This window comes from Tigriopus californicus, chromosome 10 (genome assembly GCF_007210705.1).
Source record: "Tigriopus californicus strain San Diego chromosome 10, Tcal_SD_v2.1, whole genome shotgun sequence".
NCBI classification, from domain to species: domain Eukaryota; kingdom Metazoa; phylum Arthropoda; class Copepoda; order Harpacticoida; family Harpacticidae; genus Tigriopus; species Tigriopus californicus.
In genome coordinates, this window is record NC_081449.1 from 11,261,654 (window position 1) to 11,287,504 (window position 25,851).

Below are 25,851 nucleotides of genomic sequence, written 5' to 3' on the forward strand. Positions count from 1 at the left end.
ATACAATTTTCGTCTTGAAGTGCTGGGATTCCAATTCCAGTAGCGTTAAGGAAGTCCGCCAAAAAAATTACAATGCTACTGCATTGTCTCTGTCAAGTTCGTCCAATCTGGTAAGAACTTTTTTATGGAACAGCTTAACACAAATACGTTAAATACGTACGTCAAGCTGGTTATTGAACTATACATTTAATAGCAAAACATTTCCAAAAATTCCTCTGGAGCAACCTTTTTTCTAAATTTCTTGGAAATTCCCATTATTCTGTGAAGAATTTAGGGTTAGTCCTCAATACTACTGGAACGTTCGATCAGGATATCCAGTACTTCTTTCTCCGGTTTCTTCATTTCTTAATTTGCCACCGTCTACGTGGACGTTGATTCGTTTGCAAGTTTTCTAGATCACTATCAATAAGATTATCAATTTATGATCCAGTAGTAATTGGGACTACATTCTTAATAATGGTTATCAGGGCTTGAAAAAGTAAATATATTTTCTGAAAATTGCTATCAAGTTCTCCAGAGATATTACGATGAAGCTGCGCGAGCCTTTACCACGCAACTTTCTTTCAGGCTTTTTTACTAAACCTACCATATTTTTGTATGCGGCTTCGGTACAAAAGTTATGGACCCAAAAATAGATTTGAATCTTTACATATGTGTTCGTCATCAATCTGGTCGTCATCTCAAATGAAGTGATCCATAGCTCTGTCACGATCAAGTATGTTTTCTCATCTGGCACTATATTTTTCTAAAATATAGCTATGATCAACCCACTGAGCATTACCGACCCCCAGTCTGTGAGTCAGAAAGTTAGTCAGTCGCCCAGTCGTTCGGTGACTTGGCATTGGTTTTTGAGGATTTCAACCTCCGTATACATACAATTGATGAATCCTTCCTTGGACTCTGGGGATCATCCAATTTGTACCAAGGGGATTCCTTTTCGTTTTTCTTGAAATAGTTTCTCACGATCCGAGCTCTCTGTTGTTGGCCGAAGCGCTCGAGCGCATTGCTCAAGCATTCTTGTCTTCCGTCCGCACTCTCCGGCCACCAACACCATCCCCAAATCATTGGAGACCTCACCTGCGGTCAAAAAACCAGTCGTCGTCGTCGTGATAGTCGCCAAAATCGTCGTCGCCAAGAACCTCCATCCACCTTTTGCCTCCACAGCATCTTTGGTGGCGTCCTCCCTTGTTTGAAAAAGTTCCCTCCCCGTCCCCGGTCGTCCACTTTTGAGCAAGCGCGACCCCAGGCTACTTGGTCCGTGCCCGATCTGAACGCGAGCAATTGAGAGCGCTCGTCCGAGGCTGATGAGTGGCGGCGGCCAAGAAAAGCGGGCCTGCTTTCGAAACCAAGCTTGAGTCAGTTGTTGAGTGGAGGCCGGAGAGTGATTAAGTGACGGTGGAGGTTGTTGAAACAAAGTAACCTCAAATGGCCTAGCATATTATTCGTGGCGAGGTCAATCACTCTTGAACCAAGTTGATTCTGTTGTGCCATTACTCCCGACTTACTTAAGTGACCAGCCTCAAATACTATGCTCAGATACACGGTGTTGTGTTAGAAGAAAATGGTAGTGCTGTTGCTGTAATGAGCCTTAGCTAGACCTCGACCCAAAATGTCGAGAGGCCAATTCCCAGGGCTATTTGGCTTGGGACCATCCGTGATCTCATTCATACTGTTAATTTTGTGCGCTTTAACCTCGAGCGTCGAAGGTAAGGGAACTAAATGTGTGCTCACTTGAAAATGGAAGCGGGTTCGTTCATGGCAAGAGATTTTAACGCACCCTTTATGATTGTTTTCCAGGTTTTGTTTCATGCTCACCCAATCCATGTGAGAATGGAGCTCTATGTATTAGGAGCTCTCTTGGAAATTCATACTGCGAGTAAGTTAACCTTCACTCTTTTGGTAATAGTTTTAGAGCGCCTCTGTCTCTCTGTGCGAGAACAAAAACGTTAATCCCATTGATTTTAGCGCTGAACCGTAGCTAGAGGGGGATGGATGGGTCCATGTTGTCTTTGGTGAGATTGAAGATGCAAACATTTACTCAAGAACAAAGAAACATGTTGAAGAAACTGCCAATGAAGCCACAAACTGATCTTGTTCGCATCTTTGGCGCTTATCTTATGTTGACCCTCCGCGTTGATTCTCCTTTCAAATTTGCCAATGCTGGTGGGACGATTTGAATTCCCCGAGGAGCTCGTCATTGAAAGCCCACAACACATGGTGCTACCAAATTGCGTACATGCACATCCACAGATGGGAGAGTGTCATAAGCGAGATACTAGACAGTTTGGTTGTCTGGCAGGGCTTTGAACTTCATTCAATTAGGATTCTATTCAAAACTGGAGCGGTTTATGTTCAATCATGAACAACATTGTTCCTGATAAGAGCATGAAGAGGAAGAGGAGTCATGATTTGGAATGGGAAAGATATCTACAGTAGCATTCAGCAAATTTTCTCTCTCCCTTAATCTATGATCAGGTTATCCAAGCAAAAGGATCGATATGGTCTCTTAACTATTGTTCATGGTTTACATCATACACTTGTGGTAGAATATTCCAAGTTGTGGTCTCCTTAAGACTTTGCAGCAGGCGACATTTTGCTCTTCATATCATGGATGATTTACTTCTGTGGGAATAAAAGATCGAAGCGTAACGCTCAATGTATCCATGTCCAAGTCAATACGTTTCAAAAGACTTAGTTTACTCATTTTCTTTCTTTCATGATAATAGTAGGCCCATGCAGCTAGTAGATCGCAAGCATCGATATAGTTGTGATAACTTTTTAGCTCCTGTCTGCAAGAACAAGAACGACGTTCTTGGATTCCACCCGTTTGGTTCAATAATCTCTGTTACACCTCAGTAGAATCGCTTCATATCAGATCGTGAGAATTTTTAAAGGAAGTGCGGACACGGGTTGGCCAATTACAGAGTGCTCAATCACAGAGACACACTGTGTGTAGTTGTTTATTACTATTAGGAAGCACCTGCTCTTAGAGTGATGAGCAGAATTAGTTCAAGAGACAGATCTTAACTCGGTCTCAGGAGGTACCGATTCGGGCTCACCAGTTTGAGAAATTATGCTCGTGATTGAGTCAGGCCTTCATCGGATTGTGTTGCCGCCGCAACTGGAATTTCCGCTCGAACCATCTTTCTTGTCTAGAAGCCTTTCACTCACTTGGTTCTGATTTACTGTGCGACCAACCCTAATGCCAATTTCAGTCTTCAAGCATGAATCCCTCCATTCTGATTCTGAGAACTTGGGAAGAAAGTAAATTGGAAATTCCTGAGCAATGTCACCCCACCATAGTATTCACCATCTGGTTCCTCCCATCATTCTTTGCGACCCAGGTCTGCCTTTGTTGTTGATCAGCGGGAAGAAATGAAATTGAAAGAGCAGAATCTATTCATAGAACACCAACAAGATCTCTCTGTCCCCTGACCACTTTGGGGTCAAGCTTAAAATAAAATTGAGAGATGAAGGAAAATGATTCTCCCTCGAAATGGTCAAAAAGGGGTTTCCGTGACTGACTCCTCAATCCATTGATCGAACGGGATTCTTTGCTGCCATTCAGCCGCCGACCGCATTCATTTTATCCATGAAAATGAAGCACACTTCCATGTTGTATCTGACACAGTATTGGTTTAAATGTCGCTTTTAAAGATTGAAATACTGCATGAAAAAGGGCACGAATGCCTTGGCTATTGCATCTGCTCCCAATGGTTTGCTCTGGGGGCTTTTAACCCCCCGACTCTACTCTCCAACTTCTGTTGGATTGTGCAGATGAATGTGTGTGTGAGTGGCACGAGCATGTGTTCGTGGATCTTCTAACCAAAGCAAACCCACCATTCACCAACCGTCATTTTCATAGTTCGTTATGGAAGAGGCAAAAAATATCGATTTGCTCTCGAAATCTTTGGCTTACTATCATGCCATGCAGTTCGCTTTTTCGGGTAGATTTCGGGAGTTGCATAATTAGAAGTAGGTACGTGATCAGATGATTTTCAAGTTTTACGTTTCTCAACTACTCTTATGGGTTCCATAAATGAATGGCTGAAGGAAGCTCCGTGGCGATACGTAAGCTTTCTAGGTGGCAGATGTACACGAGTCTCCAACTAGCCGAACTCTATGTTCGTCCATACGAGAAGGAAGAGGCCAACGACGACCACATTTCCCTCCTCGTTCGTATATCCTTCCTGGCAATATGTGTATGCTCTAACGGATTTTTCCGGTCTCGAGCCTGCTTTTTAAATATTCTTCCCGAGTCTTCCGAGAACGAGGAGATAGCTTCATTAGATTCGTTTTACGTTTGGGCGACATAGTCCGTTGGGGATAAAGAGGCATCGCGTGCTTTAAGAAGATACAGAGATAATCCCGCCGATGACACCAATTCACAAGCCAGATTCGTTGTCTTGAATTAAGATCAACAGATCAGTCGATGGGCAAGTAGAAATTCGTTATTTCTTCCTCGCAAACATTGCCACATCGAGGAGCACTCAGAAGTCAGAAGAGCGTAGAGACCACCAAGATTTTCGCCAATGTTCGTCGACAAACCCCCAACTACGAGGCTGCAATCGCGTCGCTGAATTGGTCCAAAATAAAACAACGGAAAATGTTGTAAGGTAGTACTACGTAAATCAGTAGTCGTGAGACAGCTGTATGGAGAGATGGATGTGCGGGATTGGTCGCTCGCTGTCTCTGGAATGGCGCTCCCATCGAGCGAATGCTGGATGGACGCCTGGATTGACGATCGAAAATCCGGGCAAACAGAAGCAGTCAGTAACGGTTGGAAACTTGAATTCCCGATCGAGATTTAAACATGATATAGTGGTGTTTGACATGGCATCAAATCGCAGCCTTTAATTAGAGATCTAAGATTAGGACACGGCCAGCGTTAATTATTGAGTCCAGGTAGTTGGACCCGCACTACTATGAATTTAAAACGGCATTCACCTAGAGAAATGGAAGAAGATCGTGAAGGATTCTCACTTCGATGCCACATCCTGCTCTTTATTGTACGTCATGAAGTGTTTTTGTCAATGCTTTGAGCTCATTTTCTTAGTGCTTGCACATCTGTCTGACTGAAGTGACCTATTCTTTGCACTGAGAACTCTTGAACCGAGGCGCTCTCACACTTTGAACGCCTCATCTTTTTTCACCCTTTAGGCCACTTGTGAGTGAGTCGTTTTGAATGTAAATCGTGGTCCTGCTTCGGCTCTCACTCAGCTAGCTTTAAGTTGGTGAATCCCCTCGTATGTTTGCTCCTTCCTTCGTTCGGTAGCCATATGTCAAATGGGAGAGGGATCAGATGCCTCAGGCGGTTTGAGAATTGTCAATTGGGTAGCATCAGCATCTACTGCTCATTGTACTCGTCGAGTTAGACCAGCAGGAGAAGTTCCCTTGAACGAATATGATCATGTTGATGAGACAAGCCGCACTATTTCTAGCTCGTTTCAAGGAATTTCAGAGATTTCCAACGCACTCTCAATGAGCATATCCCGTATCTAAAAACACATATTGTCTCTTTCCCACAGTTGCCCTTCGGACTACGTGGGCGAATATTGTCAATACAAGAACCCGTGTACATCGGGCGGACAAAAGTGCCAGAATGGAGGCACTTGCAACGTCCTAATGTCCACGACCCGAGGACCCACCTTCCAGTGTTCGTGTCCTATTGGATACTCGGCCAGCTTTTGCGAGATTGCTGTCCCGAGTAATGCCTGCAACAATAATCCCTGTCGTAATGGTGGGACTTGCTCGTTACTCTCCTTGACCAAATTCAAATGTACTTGTCCTTTGGGATGGAAAGGTAAGCTTGGCTTGCATTTATTTAGCAGTTTTATCAATATCGAGATTCATCTGGCTTTTGTTTTCTAATTATGCACTTTTTAAGAAATGATTAAAAGTCGACGAGCAAGGGTGGCTTGTCATAACAAATGGACGCGCTAACCCTCTGAAATATCAATGTTTACGATTTTGTGTTTCCTATTACAAGTTGTTCTTTGATGTTGTGCTTCCAGGAGTTCATTGCACGGAGAAAGATCATTGTGCGGGTAACCCCTGCCATAACGGAGATTGTATTTCGTTGTCGAACTCCTATCGCTGCAATTGCCATGACGGATTCAACGGACCCGATTGCAAAATCGACGTGAACGAATGTCGGCGAAACCCGTGCTACAATGGGCGGTGCATCAACACCCATGGCTCTTACAGGTAAGAAGCGAGACATCTTGAGATGAATATTCAGGATGAGGAGTATTCTATATCCTTTCGTGTTTGATATCAGCAATGTACGAGACGAGCGTTCACGCGGTTTCCACATGTCATGTCCGAGATTTGGGATGACCGAGATAACGCATCATATTTCTCCCCAAAATAACGTCGGGCTCAGTCTCGAATTTGGGGAGAGTCAAGAGGTAAAAGTTCATTTTCTGAAGTCGTGCTCCATTTTCTGGCCATCTTCTGGTTTTCTCGGCTGAAAGTGGAATATATATCTTGAGCTCATTGCCAAGATCGTGACCACCTCATATATTCAAATCGTTTTCAATGAAATGAGATGCTCATCAACCCCATAACTGGTTTCCGAAGGCTTTTGAACCCTTTCAACCTGGAAAATATTCCCAATGAAAGTCTTTAAAGCTGAGTTCAGAAGTAGTTCTGATTGTGGAAGACAGGTGCAATCTTTTTGTAAGCTCTGATAATGCTCAAGTCCTGTTTACAACTCTCATCTGGATTTTTGGTTGATTCAATTGGCGAGGCATCGTGGTAGCCAATAAGAATACGGTGGATGGTGGTTGTTGGTATTCACGACGAATTGGTCGCGTCATCACTGTTTGGCTTCGAAGGAGCTGTTGAAGCAAACAAGTGGGATTTTGTCCTTCCTCAGCAATTGAATGTACACCTGCCTGACTTGTTCAAAGCGACGAAGAATTCTCGAAACTCGATGTCGTCAATAGTCATAACGACAAAAAAATGGGATTTTCTTGTAAAGATGGCGCGATGGATCCGCCAATCATCCTTCATCAACATAAATGCACTTGTTGTTGTCGTCCTTGAGTGAAATTGTACATTGCCATCTTTTCGACTCCCGAGGTCCAAAGACAGATCTAATGAGCAAGTCCATAGAGCTCTCGCAGCAATCCTTTACAAAACAAGTTCTTTGAAGTAAAAAAAGATGCCATTTACAACCAAATCTTGGTATCTTTGAGAGCCTCTCGACCTCTCGAGCTCTTCGTATTGTTAAAGACTGCACTCAACTCAATCGTAAAGAAACACCCGACTCCATTGGTGATGAATTCCCAAAACTCGTCAGTTCTCCATCAACCTTTCACTTTGGATTTCTTTTTGCCCTCTGCCAAAGGAAATGCCTGTTTTCATTGTCCATGAGCAAAGAGAGACGGCGAAATTTTGCTTAGCCAGCCATTTTTTTTTCTGACAAGGGGTGTTTTCAGTTTCTCAGGGATCGCCATGACTGGGACCCTCTCCTTGATTAGGTACTGGATGCTGCCGGTGGTGTTGATGATGAGAATGAGTAGTGGTCATCATGGCATGTTGCACACCATCAGGAGAGGTAAGGGGGCTGGACAATGATTTCCTTTTATGAGCAGATAACGAACTTAACATATTGTATTCTTGTTTCGGGCTTACGTACACGTACTGGTATACCCCGAGCACGGCGCTGGTACTTACATGACTGGAGATAGTTCGTTCCTCTTCTTTATGGACAGACTTGATTAATTAGCCTTTTGATATTTTATGAGTCTCCTCTCTCATTGTGTAAATGACGTGCTACACAAACGAAAGATTTTCTGCCCAGTCCAGTCAGCTTCCGATGAAAGCCATGATTGGCGAGCCATCCACTAGCAATTGAACTGTGCTGATTTCACGAATCTTAATAAGCTAGAATTACTCACGTCGACAGTTCACGTCTCTGGCCTTTCTGGAAAGAGCTTCGTCGAGTGTCAGTTGAGAAATCACGCCATTCTGAATTGGAATATCATCTCAGAGTCGTTTGGACCATCATAAAGTGCCTTCCTCTGTGACCAGCATTCTAAGAGCCAACAGACAGACAGACAGACAGACAGAAAGACAGTGAATGAGTTGTCCACAGTCATCCCCATTGCCCAGAGAGTCTTTCTTTCATTAGAAAAGTGCATGATGCTCGTGATATTAATGGAAATGCTGACCATGTGGGAGCCCATTCAGCTACCACCTTACCCGATCACTTCCTCACCGGCAGCGGCTCTGATTCAAGACTTATTTGTGTTCTATTCCAGGTGCCGTTGTGACGAAGGCTTTGCTGGTCAGAATTGTGAGAACGTGTTCTACCCTTGCAATCCCAGTCCCTGCGAAAATGGCGGACGCTGCATTGACATGGACAACTTCCAATACCAATGTTCCTGTCCGATTGGTGAGTAGAAAAACATCCTTTCTTATTTTTCAATGACCCTGCGATCGTCTGTAAGTCCACTCAGATTTACTTGGATCTTTATCCAATCCGAAGCTCATTGTCCATGATTTATGGTCGCTCTGGATCGAATCGGTGGAAAATTCTCGGCTACTAAATATGTCTGAAACAGCTACTCGTGTTATCCTGGCGATTTTAAATTTGTTTGACGGTCGGCATTCCACAGCTTTTTAGGTTTCTCTTTTCTCACCACTTTGCAAGGTATACGACTAATTCAAGATTAGAGGGGAACAATTGAGGGGGATTGTTGTTGCTATTAGGGTGCGAGAAATATAGCCCGGAGTGGAAACGGATGGATGATGAGCGCGTTGTTTCTACATTGGCCGAATTGGTTTTAGTCCATCATTTTCTAAAGACTCCAAACACATGAATCATCTATTGTGAACTAAGGCTTCATTGCTGAACTCGCTCTTCTTTCTCTCTCTCTCTTGTTGCACAGATCGCGGTCTGATCATGAGAATGGAAGGAGAGCTTCCAAGCCAAATGGTTTAGGCTGTTGTGGGATTCTCTGGGGGGTCCGGATGTTGGTCTGGTTTTTATGCTTTATGTCTCTCATGCTGGTGCGTGGTGGCTTTGACCCGAAGCCTTGACCCCGCAAGTCCTCGTTGACGGCGAAGAAAATCATTGCCTTGATGATATTATTGTGATGAGAAAAGTGGTTGGCGTTGCACCTGCAAAATCCTAGTCCTGGTTCTGCCCCCTCCCCAATGTAAGATGATGGCTCTCGTGTTGTCAGCACATTTATGAAAACCATTGTTATTCCTTCAATCCGAGATCTCGTTTCTGAACCCAGACCCCCGGGGCAATACAAAAAGACAGAATGACACCCGGGAGAGGAGAAAGAGAGAAAGAAAGAAAGATTCTCTCTTCAGGCTATGTTTTTCTGTGAGAGGGAACAGCTCTCCTAAAATCTTCAATAGACACGAGAAGAGTGGGGAGAAAGATGCAGTCAGTGGCAGACAAGGCAGACCGAGGAGGAGCCATAAAAGAGCATCTGGATTGAAGAGAAAAAAAGGCTCAAATTACTTTCCAAGGCAGGCATCGAGAGACCAAGGGGGAGGAAGAGTGAGAAGACACGATATCATCGACAAGTGTCAAGCAGATGAGAAGCTGTTCACTCGTAATCAAGGTCCAAGACAGTCTTCGTTCACTACAATCTTTGTCCCGAGTCTAATCGAATCTCATTCAATTGAATCTACCTCTTGACTGTCTTCCCGATAATCCCTTTGACTAATGCCGTCCTGATTTGACTCAATTTCATTTGCCATTGTGAGACTCGCTCCCTCTGTCCATCGTTTGTTTCAGGGGGAAGAAGGGGAAGAAGAAAGAGGGAAAACGATCATTTTATCATCAGGACAATGACCCACGTTTAAGTGGTCATGACCTCGGTAAAGATTTCCTCTTCTCATTCTGCCACTTTTGTTTGTTTCTCACTTGGAACACTCCTTCTTGGAGCTCGGTTGAAGAGAAGGAGCCTGGGAACTTTCTCAGGCGTGTTTAACTCGTTGGCTTGTAATCATTATCATCATCATCATCATGGCGATCTCCTGAATCTGGACTAAATTTCATGGGGAGCATGTCCAAGCGATGCTAAAAAATAAAATCATGCTCCACCAACTAATTCCGTTGGGTATGGAAACTGATCTCGACCAGTTCAATTAGTTGGCCATTATACTCAGCCCCTGTGTTGGGTGGCGAGAGGACAGCTCCTTGAAATGTGCCATAGTGTTTAGTCCTTGGGTACAAGAGAGGGGGAGCTGATTGTTAATTAAGCTTATGCTCTTTTGTCTATTAACACAATAAGGAAGGAGCCCCGATTTGTAAAATGAACAAGTCTGGTTAAGGATGTGACTAGTGATAACTTTGAAGAATTCTTGGCTGTGCCTTGGTTAGACCATCCCTCCAGACTCGTGATTATCCCCCATTCAAAGAAGGAACGCTCAAAAAGTGTCATCTCGGTTTACGGTTGAGCTTTTCACGAGCCATTCAAGTTCTTCGGAGGAATTGAGGGCTCTTCGGTGTGGAGACTTCGAGGACCTAAGGGATGTTGTTGACAACAACCGAGAGAGCTGCTGAGTCATTCACCTTTTTGTTAGAACGAGCAATCCATGACCATTAGAAAAAAGGAACTTTTTGGGGAAGCTGCTAGTGTTTGCTCTTGTTTATCTTTGTTAAAATGCCATCATTCTCAAGATGACACCGAGGATTACGACCAGAGTATTTTCATGGGCCATGGAGACCTTCTTGTCATTCCCTCCTCTGCCATCTTGTCCCCTGATCTTTCATCCCCTGTGAGTCAATCTGCTTTGGAAAACAGCAATCAAGAGCGAGTCCATCACCCTTTCCCAAGACTCGAGAAGAGCGATGATGATTTTTTGAGTCTGGAGATTACATGCAATCTTGGTCAGTTGTTAGCTAGCTGGTCGTTGGTCGTCAACCGACCGATAGCCTGGGTTATCTTCTCACGATAGTCGAAAAGGAATTGAAATTTCGCATTCATCATCTATGTACTAGGAGCGTCAATACAGATTGGTTCGTTCTCGACGAGACCATTTGAATATGACAAAGGAGACCAATAAAAGAGAAGGTTGTATCGAAAATGTCGTGTTTACAAGGTAAATAATGCGATGTGAATGAGAGAAAGATGAGAAATAGAATGATGCTACTTATAATGGCTCTGGGTGGGTGATGGGGTCTTTTAAGACCAGCAAGAGAGTGGTTCTAATGTAGTGAGTAGTTTCACTTGCTTTATGGGTTGAGACACCGTGAGAACCACCAAATGAGGTTTGTTAGTGTAGGCAATTAGCAATAGAATGTCAATGACTAGGAAATTCTTTTTGGTTGACAGAGCTATTGAGCAGCACCGCCCTTCTTGCAACTCGAACGGTTCGAGCCGAATCACTGTGGAAGTGCAAAAAAAGAACCAATTTCGACTTTCCCACCATGTCTCAAGAGATTTCTCCCCTCTTTGGCTCTGATCATTAAGAATTTTACCACCAATTTTCCATAGCGAGTCCCTTTATGACGATTCGCTCATTTATTCTAGGCTTTGGCGGAGAGCGGTGTGAGGTCAATATTGATGATTGCGCTGGAAACCTTTGCCAAAACGGTGGAAGGTGCATTGACGGGATTGGAACTTACACGTGTGAATGCTCATCAGAATACACAGGGGAATATTGCTCGGAAGACGTAGACGAATGTGCTCTCCATCCGGATATCTGCCAAAATGGGGCCACTTGTGCCAACACAAATCATGGCTACTCCTGTATTTGCGTCAATGGCTACAATGGGACAAATTGCGAAAACAACGTGAACGATTGCTCTCAGATGCCTTGCTTGGGTGGCGGAACATGTCATGATCGGGTGGCCAATTACTATTGTGAATGTCCACCAGGTAAAACCGGTCTATTGTGCCATCTGAATGATGCCTGTGCTTCAAACCCGTGCAATGCGGGAGCCATTTGCGAGACGGATATTGTCACGGGAGGCTACAAGTGCTCCTGTCTCAAGGGTTTCGTCGGCGACGAGTGCAATCAAGACATCAACGAATGTAACGAAGGTGAGTGGGTCAAAACGAGACCAGTCTAAGAAATACATTGACTGATTACGTATGCCCCCCTTTTTCTTCCAGGATCGCCTTGCGAGCATGATGGCAAGTGTGTTAATACCCCCGGTTCTTATCGGTGCGATTGCGCCCCTGGCTTCACTGGTCCCCGTTGTGAGGTGAACATCAATGAGTGCGACTCGAACCCTTGTCAAAATGAAGGCACTTGTATCGATGAGAGAGGCGGATTCCGATGCATTTGCATGCCAGGTAAGTCGATCGAAGTATAAGATATAGTCAATCTTGACGAAATTAGATAACATACGAAGGGTGCTACCAGGGGACCTCTGGACCCATTTCTTATCTCGCTCCTTCAACTTGAGTTCCTTCCTTCGCTTGGAAGGATTTGGTTAGCCGGGAGAGGAGTTCGAATTCTGAAAAAAAAAAAACTTCACTGCTGCTGATTGGGATCGGGGTTGGACGTTTTGAAAACTACCCAAGACTCGTTGATGAGGGTTATTGTATAGGCGTCAGTGGGGGAAGCCGCCGTGCTTGTCCATCAGTGCTAGATGGCTTTGAGTACTCACAATTTCGAGCCCCTCGCGCCCAACCAAGCTATTGTCGTAAGAAGATACGAAGATTTCCGAACACCTGCCCCTTCCTCATTATAGAGTAGTATGGTAGACCGATGATGAGGGGTTGAAGAGAGATAGTGGCACCAGTTACTTGACTATTCCGTTTCTTGGGTTTGAAAGCATTATCGAAACATTGGCGATTAGAGATGCTATAAATGTTTGTTTTGTTTTTTGGCACAATTCTCTTATGTAGCCTTTTCTTCCATCGAAGCTATACTGACATGATGAATGATGAAGAGAGTACACGGCGACCAAGAGGTGTTTCATCTGATAATGTCGCTTTAATGAAGTCATTCCATTCTTCTGAAATTTGACCGTTTTTTGTCGTGTTCAGCTTTTGTGGTAGTGGTGTGCGTGTGTGTGTGTGTGGTGATGGGTCTTCTTTTATCAATTTTGTGCTCAATGAAGTGTAATAGCCAGATCACGTCATTTTTTGGAGATTTGCGCTCAGCGTCTTAATCTTTGGCAATTGATTTACTTGGCTTTGTGGCTTTTGTTCGCTAACAGGCGCATCAGATTTGGCCACAATCAAAAGAAGTCAATACGTGGCCATACGTACAGTACCCAGTAGTGTAGTCCGATGCCTCGAACATCCGAATGCAATCTCTCAAAAAGAGGTCTGCTCTATTGATCCGAAGCTCAATTCCATGGAAGACCAAGTCTAGCCATTAATTAGAGCAGGTTAAAAGTCTTGGACGTATCTCCTCTTGGAAGCGCGTTGTATGAGCCTTTTTGGTTGATTTCAACTCTACCCTTGTAACAAAACATCTCCTCCTCCCCCCTCTCCTTCTCTTCCCCGTCGACAAGAAGACACTTGAGGGAATTTGGTACCTAAGCCAAAGTGGTCCTGGCACTAGCCATTTTACTGGAGGAGGGAGCTGCAGGTAGTTGGTGCCAGTTCGACACACTCGCTCACACACACACGCGCTTACACCAGCTACTACGTACTCTACTATACTAGGTAGTCATCCCCCATCTCCCTCCTGTACCAACTGTTTCGTGGATGGATGAGTGTTGTTGTTGTTATTGTTGTAGTAGTAGTAAGCGATGGTCGTGTTAGTGGGTTGGATGGTTGCTTGGTTGGTTGCTTGGTTGTTCGGTTGGTCTTCTTCTTATTTTTCTTTTGGTTGATGAGGAGTGAGTCCGTGCGATCATGGCGAGTGCTGGACCGGACGCGGGTTGGCTTATACCACCATGATAATATGGCTTTGTCTTAGGAGAGGTTGTCGTCGTCGTCGTCGTCGTCCTAAAAGAAGTAGTAGAAGTAGAAGTAGTAGTAGATAGTAGTCAAACATCCAAGACTCTTTCCCACGCTTCAAGACTCGGGTAAAATAAAAAGCGAGCAAGCAAATGGATACTTGTTGACTGACTTCATGTTTTGGTGGGCACTATATTATTCGAGACCTCCGGCTTGAGCCGAATGCAAAGGCACACACATACCACTACATTTATACACGTATTGGGAGCGAGTATCGGAAGGCTCTTGGAGAAGATCGGCCTGTCGACTCTCTACATTTATAGGGTTCATGGGAAGAGTGAAAAGAAGGTGACTTAATGCTTGGCACAAGAAATAATGATAGGTGAAAAAGGATTTGGAAGATCAACAGAGGAGTGGTACGCAGTCGGGCTACAGTTTGGGGTTATTGAGGAGAAGGTACGTAAAAAGGCGAACGAATTAGCACCACCCAAACGTACGTCGTGTCGTTTGTGTTTGCATACACTCGTTAATTCGCCGATAAATGTAATGACTCTTTGAATCCTATCAGTTCTATTGAGACTCAACATGATCTTGAGCTATTCTTAGATTTGGCGTGTGACGGGAGCTAGTTGGGGATAAAGATATTTTTGGCTTGTTAAGAATCTCAATGGCTTCAAGGATGTTTCGAACGGCGCAAGAACGAACGAAAGAGGAAAGAAAGAAAGATGGTCAATTTTGTAATCTTGACATGCTTCCATCCCCGAGAGTGGCTGAGGCGGTCGAGATTGTCCAGCTTTTATGGCTTTTTTCAGGCATTTGCCAGGTAGATCAGGTCAAAGAGTCCAATTTCTTTACCTGTTGAATACGAGCTGGCAGCGCAGTGAGTTCAAGTTGAGGGTTAGAATGGTCCTTTTTTTCTTCTACACTCGTGCATCAAGTACCTTTGCCTTTCTTGTTTCGACTAACACAAGATAAGTCGTTTTGGAAAAGATGAGGCTTAATTAAATCGAATTATTCCTTACTCAAATCAATTCTATGTATAGTATACATGTATATGTTTTCAGCTGATTCCAATTTGATCTGAGCGAAAGAAGATTGTCTATTTCTCTGTCAAGTCATGTTTTGAGCATGAAAATTGACCTAACTTGGTCAAAAAGAGCTGGGGAAAGACCCGGGTTCCACCACAAATTCTGCTCCCCCCTTCCTCCCTCTCTCTTACCCACTCTTCAATCCTGCCCTCTTGTGTCTTGGGTGCCAAGGATCATCACTTTGAGAGTCGGGGTTGGTTCAGTGTCGAGTTAGGTGGTGCTCAGTGGGTAGGAGCAGCAATCACGGCAACTCTCTACCTTGGTGGAGCTGGTCTCTTTGGCCGTCTCTCTCTCTCCATCCCGTCATTCGTAGCCATTGCTGATATGGCACCTGTATGTATGCATGTTGCCCTTGGCGCCCCTCTGCTCCGTCAAGTGAGTTCACAATTCCTCCGTTCAACAGACATCCGTGGTTTTGAACTGGGTATAGTTGCCGGCAAAAGGCAGGAAGCCACGTTGCGGCCGAAGCTGCCCGAATCGTCACCACCCAGGTCAACCTGTTGTCCCCCTTGCCTGGTATGCACTCCTTTAGCTGCTTCTAGAGCTACTAGAGCTTCCAGAGGGTTGAGCTTGGATATATCCCTCTTGGTTTGGACTAGACGCCAATGGACCAAAGCTCTTCTCAGCAACTCTAAAGTGGCGTCTCTCTCCCCATTTGCCCTTCCAATATGGTGAGGTTGGTGCTCATTCAGCGTCTGCTCAGACTACATACATACTAGCCTTTGAATAAGCGCATTGTTGCCCGATGTCATGGACGCAGAATAAAGGCATAAAAGCTGGCTTCAAGTCTCATTTTTGAGGGGAACCTCAAGACGTTTCCGATGTGCGACGCAGGCACTAAATCAAATTTTGAAGTCTCCTCCTTTCAATGGGAATCAAGATATCAAAGGAAAGCGATTAGCCCCGCTTGTTACTCAATGTCGATATGCCATTCAAGGGCGGGATTCAAATCTTCAAATGACCCTCGGCACAGAGGCCACACATGAGCTTCTCTTGCATGGCACAATTTCAACTACATATGTGTACATTTTTATCAGTCATTCACTTTCAAACCACCTGACTCAAGATTTGACTGACATCACTTCGAAAAAATGTACATGTAGATCTAGATGAAGAGGAATATCAAGAATGACCGATGCTTGAAACTTGAAATTGTCCGATGGTGACAACAAACCTTATCCTTGAGGGACGCCAAACCTCGCATTTCTGCTCCTCCGCCGTAGCCTGCTTACTCAATCCTCCAAAGCTTCTCTCATCTGTTCCCACGGTCTGGAGGCTCTCCCTCCCCACACAGGGCAAAACAAAGTACCAGTTGTCCAACGCCTTCCTGTTCGATTTCCCCTCACTAGTTCCATCCTTCGGGACTGCAGCTGAATCCGAATTCATCCACCAATCATGAGGACGAGAGAGGGTTGCTCGAAGCGTCCCTTGGCAAGCTACTCTCCGACAACAACATTTCACCCCCTCTCTGTTTCAAGTTGCAATGAGATCGCCTTCGGGATAGACCGGCTGAAGTGTGGGGAGGTTCATAGAGGGGTGAGACCGAGGGTGGCTTCATTCCAGAGCAATCAGGGTACTATCGGTCCGTTCAAGCTCAAGTTTGAAAGTTGAGGATTGTTTTGGTCGAAGGTGCTTGGAGTGGACAGGCGGTGGGAATATACGGAAAGACAGGATGACATTAAAAATGTTGAGACCGAGTTTCACTGTTGGGTTTGCGTGATGATTTAAATTCCTGAAATCGTTATTAATGGGCATCCGCTTATGAATCATAAACCAGATGCTAGATGTGATCTCTCTCCCTCATTTTGATTGCTCGAAGGAAATGCGTGTCAAAAAGTAGCTGACGTGGCATATGTTTACTGCCATCATTTTTTATTGTTCCCTCATGAAGACGCGGCGGAACGTGTTCCACACCTAATACTTCTTTCACATTCGATAATCCATATTAGTCTTTTAAGAGATTTAGGGACAGACATACGATCCCCTACGTGATCAGGATTTGTTTTCATGTCAGAGTGTCTGATGTATAGCATTGTGATGTTTTGATCCACTATGGAATGGGCAACTTCATATCTTTCAATTGGGTCTTGGTGACGGTTTTCCAGCTCCGCCAAATTTAATTGGAGTGATATGCGCTAGTCTTTTTCTCAACCAGTTAACTAAATGAAACGCAGTATTGGAGACAAAGCAGTTATTTGGCCATTGTTTTGGTCAATTTTTTTGGCCCAGAGAAGAATTCCTTTTTGGAAGTTGCATCGTGAGAGAATGACTTCATAGCTTAAAAATGCATCTGGAACTCCTGTGAAGCAGCAAATTCTTTCAGAAATGAGGAGAATTCGGACAATATTTCTGTTTTGGTTTAATTGAAAAGTACACTTTTGTTTTCTGTTTTTCCTCAGGTTACGCTGGACCTCATTGCGAGACCGACGAAGATGAATGCGCTTCCCATCCTTGTCGAAATGGCGGCATTTGCACGGATTTGATCAACAGCTATCGATGCACTTGTCCCAACGGATTTAAAGGACAGAACTGTGAGACCAATGTGGACGAATGCGAAAACAGTCCCTGTCGAAATGGGGGAACCTGCCGCGACTCGTTTGCCTCCTTCTCTTGTGATTGCCCGGTGGGCTTCTCTGGTAAGTGGGCAATCCATCGTGATTGGTGTTGATTCTTAACACTTCTGTCGATCAGAGCCGGTCAAAGTATGTGGGAAAAGAGCCTGAAGCCTATAATGTTTCGAGTTCCTTGCATGATCACTGAAAATAAGACGTAACGTGATTGAACTCCATTTTGAAATAGCTGGAATCATCGACATGATCATTTTTTTTTTTTTCAGGGAAGTTCTGCGAGGTCAATCGCAATGATTGTGCCAGTAACCCGTGTCGGAACGGCCGGTGCATTGACGGGGATAACTCATTCTTGTGCGAATGCAACCCGGGTTACACTGGATACCTCTGCGAAAAGCAAGTCAACGAATGTGACAGCAATCCATGTCAGCACGGCGCCAAGTGCGAGGATCTCAACAACGGGTATCAATGTCGGTGTCTCAAGGGAACTTGGGGCCAGAACTGCGAAAACAACATCAACGAATGCTACTCCAATCCGTGTCTGAATGGGGAGTGCATTGACGGAATCAATAGTTACGAATGCCATTGTCGACCTGGTTACATGGGTGTCAATTGTGAGTCTGAAATCGACGAGTGTCTCAGCCAGCCTTGTTTGAACCAGGGTGAATGCATTGATATGGTCGGAAGTTTCAAGTGCAATTGTCCCAGAGGCTATTACGGTCCTCGATGCCAATCCGATGTCAATGAATGTGCCAATAACCCTTGCCGGAATAGTGGAACGTGTGAGAACGGCTTCAACGAGTTCATTTGTCAGTGCAAACCGGGCTATGAAGGCAAACGTTGTGAGCACGAAGTCGATTATTGTAAGTCCAATCCTTGCCAACATGGTGGGATCTGTCGGTCCCATTTCAACGCTTACTCATGTCAGTGCCCAGAGGGTTACACCGGCAAGAATTGTGAAACTAACATCGACGACTGCCAACTCCAACCTTGTCGTAATGGCGGCACCTGTATCGATCACATCAATGACTTCAAGTGTGTTTGTGAGCCACCATTTACCGGCAAAACTTGTGAGGTTGAGATGGACCCATGTTCCCCCAGTAAGTGTGCGAATGGAGCTACCTGTTCACCGTCGTCCAACTATCGAGATTATTTCTGCTCCTGTCCTTTGGGGTTCACCGGACGTCATTGCGACATTGATATTGACGAATGTCTGAATAGGCCCTGCCGCAACGGAGCGACTTGCATCAATACAGATGGCAGCTATAAATGTGAATGCCAGCCGGGATTTGAAGGTCGGGATTGTTTATTGAATTCTGATGATTGCGCCAACTCTCCTTGCAAGAATGGAGGGACCTGCATCGATGGCATCGACAGCTTTAAATGTGTTTGTGTCGACGGATTCGGAGGGGATCTCTGCCAGAAAGACATTGACGAGTGTGCCGCAAATCCGTGCCTCAATGGAGCCACTTGCCACGACTACGTTAACTCGTTCACTTGTGAATGCCGAAGTGGGTTTTCCGGGACTCATTGCGAAATTAACGATGAGGACTGCACCCAAAGCTCCTGCATGAATGGCGGTACTTGCATCGACGGAATTAACTCTTTCAATTGTGTTTGCCCTCAAGACTACACTGGAGCCTACTGTCAATCATCGATCAACCAATGTGACAAGAACCCCTGCCATCATGGCGGGACGTGTGTTGACCACGATGGCTTTTACAAATGTCATTGTCCAAGTGGAAGAACTGGAAGTAATTGTGAAGAACTTGTGAACTGGTGTAATGAGAAGCCTTGTGAGAATGGAGCTCGTTGTTCCCAAGTTGGCACTTCTTACCAATGCGATTGTTTGGATGGTTGGACTGGCAAGGTGTGTGATGTCCGACAAGTGTCTTGTTCCGTTGCCGCTAGGTTGCGAAAAGTATCCCAGGAAAATTTGTGCCAGAATGGAGGCCACTGCCGCGAGATTGGAAATAGCCACGAGTGCCTCTGTTCGGAAGGATACTATGGATCCTACTGCCAGAACGAGGTCAATGAATGTCTCTCTCAGCCTTGTCAGAACGGAGCCACTTGCAAAGACCTCATTGGAACACACCAATGCGCTTGTCCACCCGGGTTCCAAGGCAAGAATTGTGAATTTAACATCGATGATTGTGACCCGAACCCGTGCCAGAACAACGGCTTATGTCATGACTTGGTCAACGATTTTAGATGCTCATGCCCTCATGGAACCGAGGGAATCCTCTGTGAAATCAATAAGGACGAATGCTTTGAAGGAGCCTGCCATCATGGGGGAACTTGCTTGGACAAAATCGGTGCCTATGAATGTCGTTGCCGTCCAGGATTCGTCGGCCCGAGATGTGAGGGTGATGTAAATGAATGCCTGTCTAGCCCTTGCTCACCTTTAGGAACCAAGGAATGCATTCAATTGGTTAACAACTATCAGTGTAACTGCAAACCTGGATGGCAAGGTCGCCATTGTGAGACCAAACGCAATTTTTGCCAGCACAGTCCCTGTCAAAATGGGGGTGCTTGCTCTAATACTGGATCAGGACACCACTGCATCTGTCCCCGGGGATTTTATGGGGCCAATTGTGAATTCTCAGGCAAGAGTTGTGATAGCTCTCCCTGTCATAACGGTGGAACCTGCGTGGACGGAAATTCGGGATACACCTGCATATGTTCTCACGGAACCAGTGGAAAGCAATGCGAAAAAGACAACTTGAATGAGTGCCAGTATAGTCCTTGTCTAAAAGGGACCTGCATCGATAAATTGGGTGACTTTGATTGCAACTGTTATCAGGGATGGCGAGGCAAGAATTGCGAAATCAATGATCCAACCTCTAAAGGGGGCGTCGACATGGTCAATCCCAACATCATCTGGGACGTGGGTGCCGAGAAGCTCAAATGTGAGCAAAATAAATGCTCCCTGAAGAAAGGTGACAATATTTGCAATGAGGAATGCAATAACCAATTCTGCGACTATGATGGCGGGGATTGCCGAATCGGATTGAACCCATGGAAGAATTGCAATGCTACAAGCCGTGGCAAGAAGTGTTGGGAAGTTTTCCAAGACGGATTTTGTGACGAGAGTTGCAACAGTAAGGATTGTCTTTTTGATGGACGGGATTGCGATTCCTCCGTTATGGAATGTAATCCGACCTACGACGTGTTTTGTACTGAGCACTTCGGCAACAATCATTGCGATCAACGATGTAACAACGCCGCATGCGGCTGGGATGGTCTGGATTGTGAAGCCCCCACCGAACGTAGCCAAATTATTCCTGGCAGTTTCTACGTGGTTTTAGCAATGAATATGGATTCCTTCAATGAAGAGATGCAAAAGAGATTCGAACGCTACCTCTCGTTGGTAATGAGAACGAACTTCAAAATCAAACGGGACGAGAACGGAAAATCCATGGTTCAACCATTTGACCCTGCGGCTTTGGAATCCGTCAACTATGCTTATAACATTGGATCCCAACCCAACATGATTGCCGGTTATTTCGGGATCATTGTGTATTTGGAGATTGACAACGTCAAATGCCAAGAAGAGACGGGAGAGCACTGCTTTGATACCGCCGAGGGTTACGCAAACTTGATTTCCGCCATGATTGGTGCCGAAAAGCTCTCCGATGATTGGGGTATCGTAGAAATTGGAGCTGGGGATGAAGGTCGAGGAGGGAATCAAGGAAACTCCGAGGTGACTGGAGTAGTCATTGGCGTGACTATCCTGGCCTTGATAGTGGTTGTACTTGGTGTGATCACTCAAACCAACAAGAGAAAAGCCAAGGGCATCACGTGGTTCCCTGAAGGATTCATGAACGCCGCGGGAGCCACAGCTCTTCGACCTGGCAAACGCGGAGCTGATGGCCAAGAAATGTTCGGTGTTGGAAGCAAGTATCCTTCCACAATGAACATGGACTATCCCAATGATGGCTGGTCAGACGATGACCCCAGCGAACAACACCCTGTTGCCAAGAAGCAACGCCGTGGGGAATTTTCCTCCGGGCAGACCATCATGACTGAATATGACGACAATGATTCTCGACAATGGACACAACAGCATCTCAATGCGGCTGACATTCGCAATCCGGACATCTTAGGCGCACTTACGCCCCCACAAGCTGAAATCAAACCTGAACTTCCCAACGATGTTGACGTCAAGGGTCCCATGGGCATGACTCCACTTATGATTGCCTCTTTCCGTGGAGGTGGATTAGACACGGGTGACATTGAGAACCTCGAAGATGATGACTCCTCGCCTGCAGTAATCCAAGACTTGATTAATCAAGGTGCAGATATCAACACTCATATGGACAAGACTGGAGAGACTCCATTGCATTTAGCCGCTAGATACGCTAGAGCCGATGCTGCCAAGAAACTTTTGGACCACGGTGCGGATGCCAATGCTCAAGATAATACTGGACGCTCTCCATTGCATTCATGCGTCGCTGCCGATGCCCAAGGAGTTTTCCATATCCTCCTGAAGAACCGAGCCACAAATCTTAACGCAAAGACTTTTGACGGTACGACCCCTTTGATCTTGGCTGCTCGCTTGGCCATTGAAGGCATGGTCGAGCAACTGATCGAGGCCGATGCGGATATCAACTTGGCCGACGACAACGGAAAAACTGCCCTTCATTGGGCCGCTTCCGTGAACAATGTGGAAGCAGTAAATGTTCTTTTAGCCAATGGAGCAAATCGAGACGCCCAAGATACGAAGGACGAGACGCCTACTTTCTTGGCGGCCAAGGAAGGAAGCTATCAAGCCGTTCGCGCTCTTTTAGACCATTGTGCCAATCGTGACATTCAAGATCATATGGACCGTCTGCCTGTGCATATTGCCCAAGAAAAGATGCATCATGACATTGTGAACTTACTTGAAGACCATATTCCTCCAGCTCCTCAGATGACCTCGTCGTTACATCAATTTTCCAACCAACATCAGCTGCTCAACTCACCTCCAAGTGGAATGATGGGAACTCAAAGCATGATGGGTGTGGCCAAAGCTCGAGGAAAGAAAAAGCCTGGTATGAACGGCTCCAAAGGCTCTTTTAGCCCTGAAGACCTGAGCGGAATGGGACTGAACGGTTCCACGTTGCCCAAGCAGAGGAAACCCAGTCTAAAACAGAAGAAAAATGAAGGCATGGGAGGTATGTTGTCTCCGGATAACTCCTCTTTCGATGCTCCAGGAGGCTATGGACATCCAATGGCACTCTCACAGCCTAACTTGGAAGAAATGATGGCTTCTCAAAACGGAACAGGGGTCAAACCTCCGAGTTACGAGGCGGCGGTGACAGCGCGATCCATGCACACCCTCCAAGGTGGAATGCCTGGCCAATCTAGTCTGGAATCTCAATATTCCAGATTCAACGGTAACGCCAGCTTGATGGGCGCTCAGCAGCAACAACAACAGCAGCAACAACAGCAACAGACTCAGCCTCATTCCCGTCAGCAGTCCATGCCCGCAGCCATGGCCAACTATAGCAACAATCCCAATTTGTCCCCACCTCATTCCAACTTGTCTGGAATGCAATCCCCTCTCTCGTCTCAGGCCAATGCCATGTCACCGCCTAACCATGGGATGATCTCTCCACCATCCTCCATCCAGTCCAACCATAACCTGTCTCCGCCTCAATCAGCATCCACACAGCAACAACAACAACAACAACAGCATCAGCAAAAACAACAACATCAACAACAACAAACAGTACAACAACAAGATTGCCAAGGCTTGGTGGGAACAAATACGTCTCCAGTCAAGTCCGCAAGGTCCATTCAGTTGCCCACCTCGCCCACCCATATGGCTGCTATGCGAGGTGCCACCCATCAACGCCATCAGGGCACGTTTGATTTCTCCCATGATGCCGCTCAAATGGCGGCACACTTTGTCAGTCCACAACAGCAGCCCCAACAACAGTTCATGTATCCTACTCCTCCCCACAATAACGGTCCTCATCTGGGGGATGGATCCTCGGGCAACATTCTAACTCCAAGCCCAGACTCCCCTGGGCAATGGAGCTCGGCCAGTCCACAATCTCACTCGGATTGGTCTGAGGGCGTACGATCGCCTCCCAACAATGCTCATTTCATGGGAATCACCTCTCAGCAGCAGCAACAACAACAACAGCACCATCATCATCATCAGCAACAACACCAACAACAACAACAACAACAACATCAACAACAACAATTGTTGGAATGTGTGTCTTCGATCCTCCTCTAATCTCAAGTTGCATGAATTATTATTTTTTGCTCCGTCCGTTCTCGCCTTTTGTGTATATACTACGTACGTGCTCACTTGGCCCTGAACGGCTACCGAATTGAGAACTGGAGTGCAAAGTGACATGAAAGACAGATGGAGCGGCACATTCGGCCTGCAATATTTTTATACTCTTTCTTCGATCTCATTAAAACAGGTTTCAAGAACCTGAATACGACTTTTATGCTTGTTAGAGGGTTGAGTAAGACCAGGGACTCCGCTTTTCCTTACAACTGAATTGGAATCCACAGGAGCAACCAATTCAAGATCAACATATCAGGAATGAATGAACTGTGCTTAGTGGAATATCCGACTTGAAATCTGGAATAACCCGCTAAATGGATAGCGATGACACATGTGCGTGCATACTTCAAAACTTGTACTTTCTGATACAGGTAGACAAAAGGATTCAAATGTCTGCTTCTTCCAATGTGTTTTTGCTCTTTTTCAAACAGAAAACATGATATTCTTGACTCTCATCCATATACGACATATATTATCCTCATTATCAAATACCATTGTGCTATTGCTTGTCGAGCTATTGCCTCTGTAGAATAAAATAAATACACAGAGCTTGTGAGCGACAAAAAAACGTCTCCTTTAATTGGGTATACCCAACAGTTTCAAGTTATTGCAAAGTTGAGAATTAAAATTCCCGAGATCATTAATTACAAAACGTACTTTCCGTTAATCATGTTCCTAATCCATCTTGATGTAATTGGCCCGTTTTTGGAACCACTCTTTGGGGTCCTTATGGTTGAACACGGGCAAACCATTGGGATTGGCGGTCTCGGTGATTCGGACCTTCGAGGCGTCAACTTCACCGTAGAACAATGAAGTCAACTCTAATCCTCATCTACTTTTCGGACCGTTCAGGTGCCAGGAATCACGGGTATCCCAGTTGACGCCGTCATGAGGCAACTTGCTGGCAATAAAAGGAAACATCATTGCCCGTTTCCACTTCTCGCCAAACACCTCGGTCAAGTTCTGTTTCCATCCCAAATTGTAGGCGTTCTTCCGGGTGTTATTTTCGTGAGTGGTCCGACCCTGCAGCACCAAATTGGAGTGGTACAACAGGAGTACCGTGCACAAGAGCATGGCAGCAAAGTGAGCACTCCAAAAGAAGATGTAGACTTGGAGCCAGGACATGTCAAACGTGATCAAACTGATGAGCGGGAAAATGAACTTGGGCAAGATGTTCCACGTGAACGTCATCTGGGTTTGCAAGAACTTGGTATTGAAAAAGGTGCAATAGCACACTCCTAGCCACATGTAGAAGAGGAACATGCAAAAGTAACGATGATTGCGATGGCCAATACAATACCCCACGAACATGCAATGATGCTCGCGCTTCAAAACACATATGCCGCACACCGAACAGTGCCACGCCCTCGGAGGCTGAACCGCCTCACAAGAGGCGCAAAAGTCCCATTTCTGCTTGATGACCGATGGTAGGATCACGTGTCGGGTGCTTGTATCCGTGAGCCACAATTGCCAGAAGTTACCCAGGATGTTGAACAGCAAAATCGAACCCATGGAGATGTGGAAGTAATGGAAGATGGGGGAATCTTCGTACAAGTCCGGGAGAACTATCTTGACCTCATAGGCAAACGTCAAAGGCATCATGATAGTGACAAAGATGAAGGCTCCAATGTCGGAAATTTGCCGTGGGACGATCTTATTTCGGTAGGGTCGAGGCATTTCCGCTCAGTGATACACCGCGAGAGGCCCAGTGGTAATGGCTTAAATCTTCTTCAAAACTTTTGTTTACGCTCAGAATATGTTCCCCCTCAGAGATCAATAGAGGAAAGCGCTTTCTCGAGTGCCTTCAGCCGGCTTCCATATCAAAGAACAATAAGCCTTACTTCACTGTGGTGCTGCCTAAGTTCTCCCAAGCCTTGGCAATCAAAGTGTCCCAACCCGAGGATCTTTCCTCTCCTTTTGGTCTATCTCCCATGAAAGTTTTAAATGATAATGTGCACGCACAACGCGGTCCAGCTCGATCGGCGGAAAGTTCCACGGAGCCCTTATCTCCCCTCGCATGCAGTTGCACTCAATTGCTCAATAATATTGTTAACAAAAGAAGGATGTGT

The 25,851-nt window shown here is 45.6% G+C and overlaps 2 protein-coding genes and 1 long non-coding RNA gene across 3 annotated transcripts; 1 reads left to right on the plus strand and 2 right to left on the minus strand.

Annotated features, from left to right (window-relative positions):
• The first annotated feature begins 1,362 nt into the window (after positions 1-1,362).
• LOC131888316 (neurogenic locus Notch protein-like) lies at positions 1,363-24,350 on the plus strand. The gene is made up of 9 exons (XM_059237150.1): positions 1,363-1,706; positions 1,798-1,876; positions 5,529-5,803; positions 6,015-6,207; positions 8,271-8,404; positions 11,508-12,020; positions 12,093-12,275; positions 17,326-17,562; positions 17,763-24,350. The coding sequence occupies exons 1-9, from the start codon at positions 1,610-1,612 to the stop codon at positions 23,720-23,722; spliced, it is 7,671 nt and encodes a 2,556-aa protein (XP_059093133.1). The 5' UTR covers positions 1,363-1,609; the 3' UTR covers positions 23,723-24,350.
• Positions 12,271-15,432, minus strand: LOC131888326 (uncharacterized). Its single transcript, XR_009374094.1, has 3 exons — positions 15,058-15,432; positions 12,502-13,886; positions 12,271-12,439 (listed from the first exon to the last, which is right to left on the minus strand). It is a non-coding gene; the product is annotated as an uncharacterized LOC131888326 (long non-coding RNA).
• LOC131888323 (probable palmitoyltransferase ZDHHC24) lies at positions 24,333-25,808 on the minus strand. The gene has a single exon (XM_059237162.1). It carries the CDS (start codon positions 25,457-25,459, stop codon positions 24,611-24,613), a length of 849 nt encoding a protein of 282 aa, XP_059093145.1. The 5' UTR covers positions 25,460-25,808; the 3' UTR covers positions 24,333-24,610.
• Positions 25,809-25,851: the final 43 nt, after the last annotated feature.

Bases quoted from the DNA above. Each gene is read 5' to 3' on its own strand.
- LOC131888323 (XM_059237162.1), bottom strand. From the start codon at position 25,459: ATGCCTCGACCCTACCGAAATAAGATCGTCCCACGGCAAATTTCCGAC.
- LOC131888316 (XM_059237150.1), top strand. From the start codon at position 1,610: ATGTCGAGAGGCCAATTCCCAGGGCTATTTGGCTTGGGACCATCCGTG. The intron at 1,707-1,797 runs GTAAGGGAACTA...ATTGTTTTCCAG, and splicing joins TTTAACCTCGAGCGTCGAAG to GTTTTGTTTCATGCTCACCC. The intron at 8,405-11,507 runs GTGAGTAGAAAA...CATTTATTCTAG, and splicing joins CCAATGTTCCTGTCCGATTG to GCTTTGGCGGAGAGCGGTGT.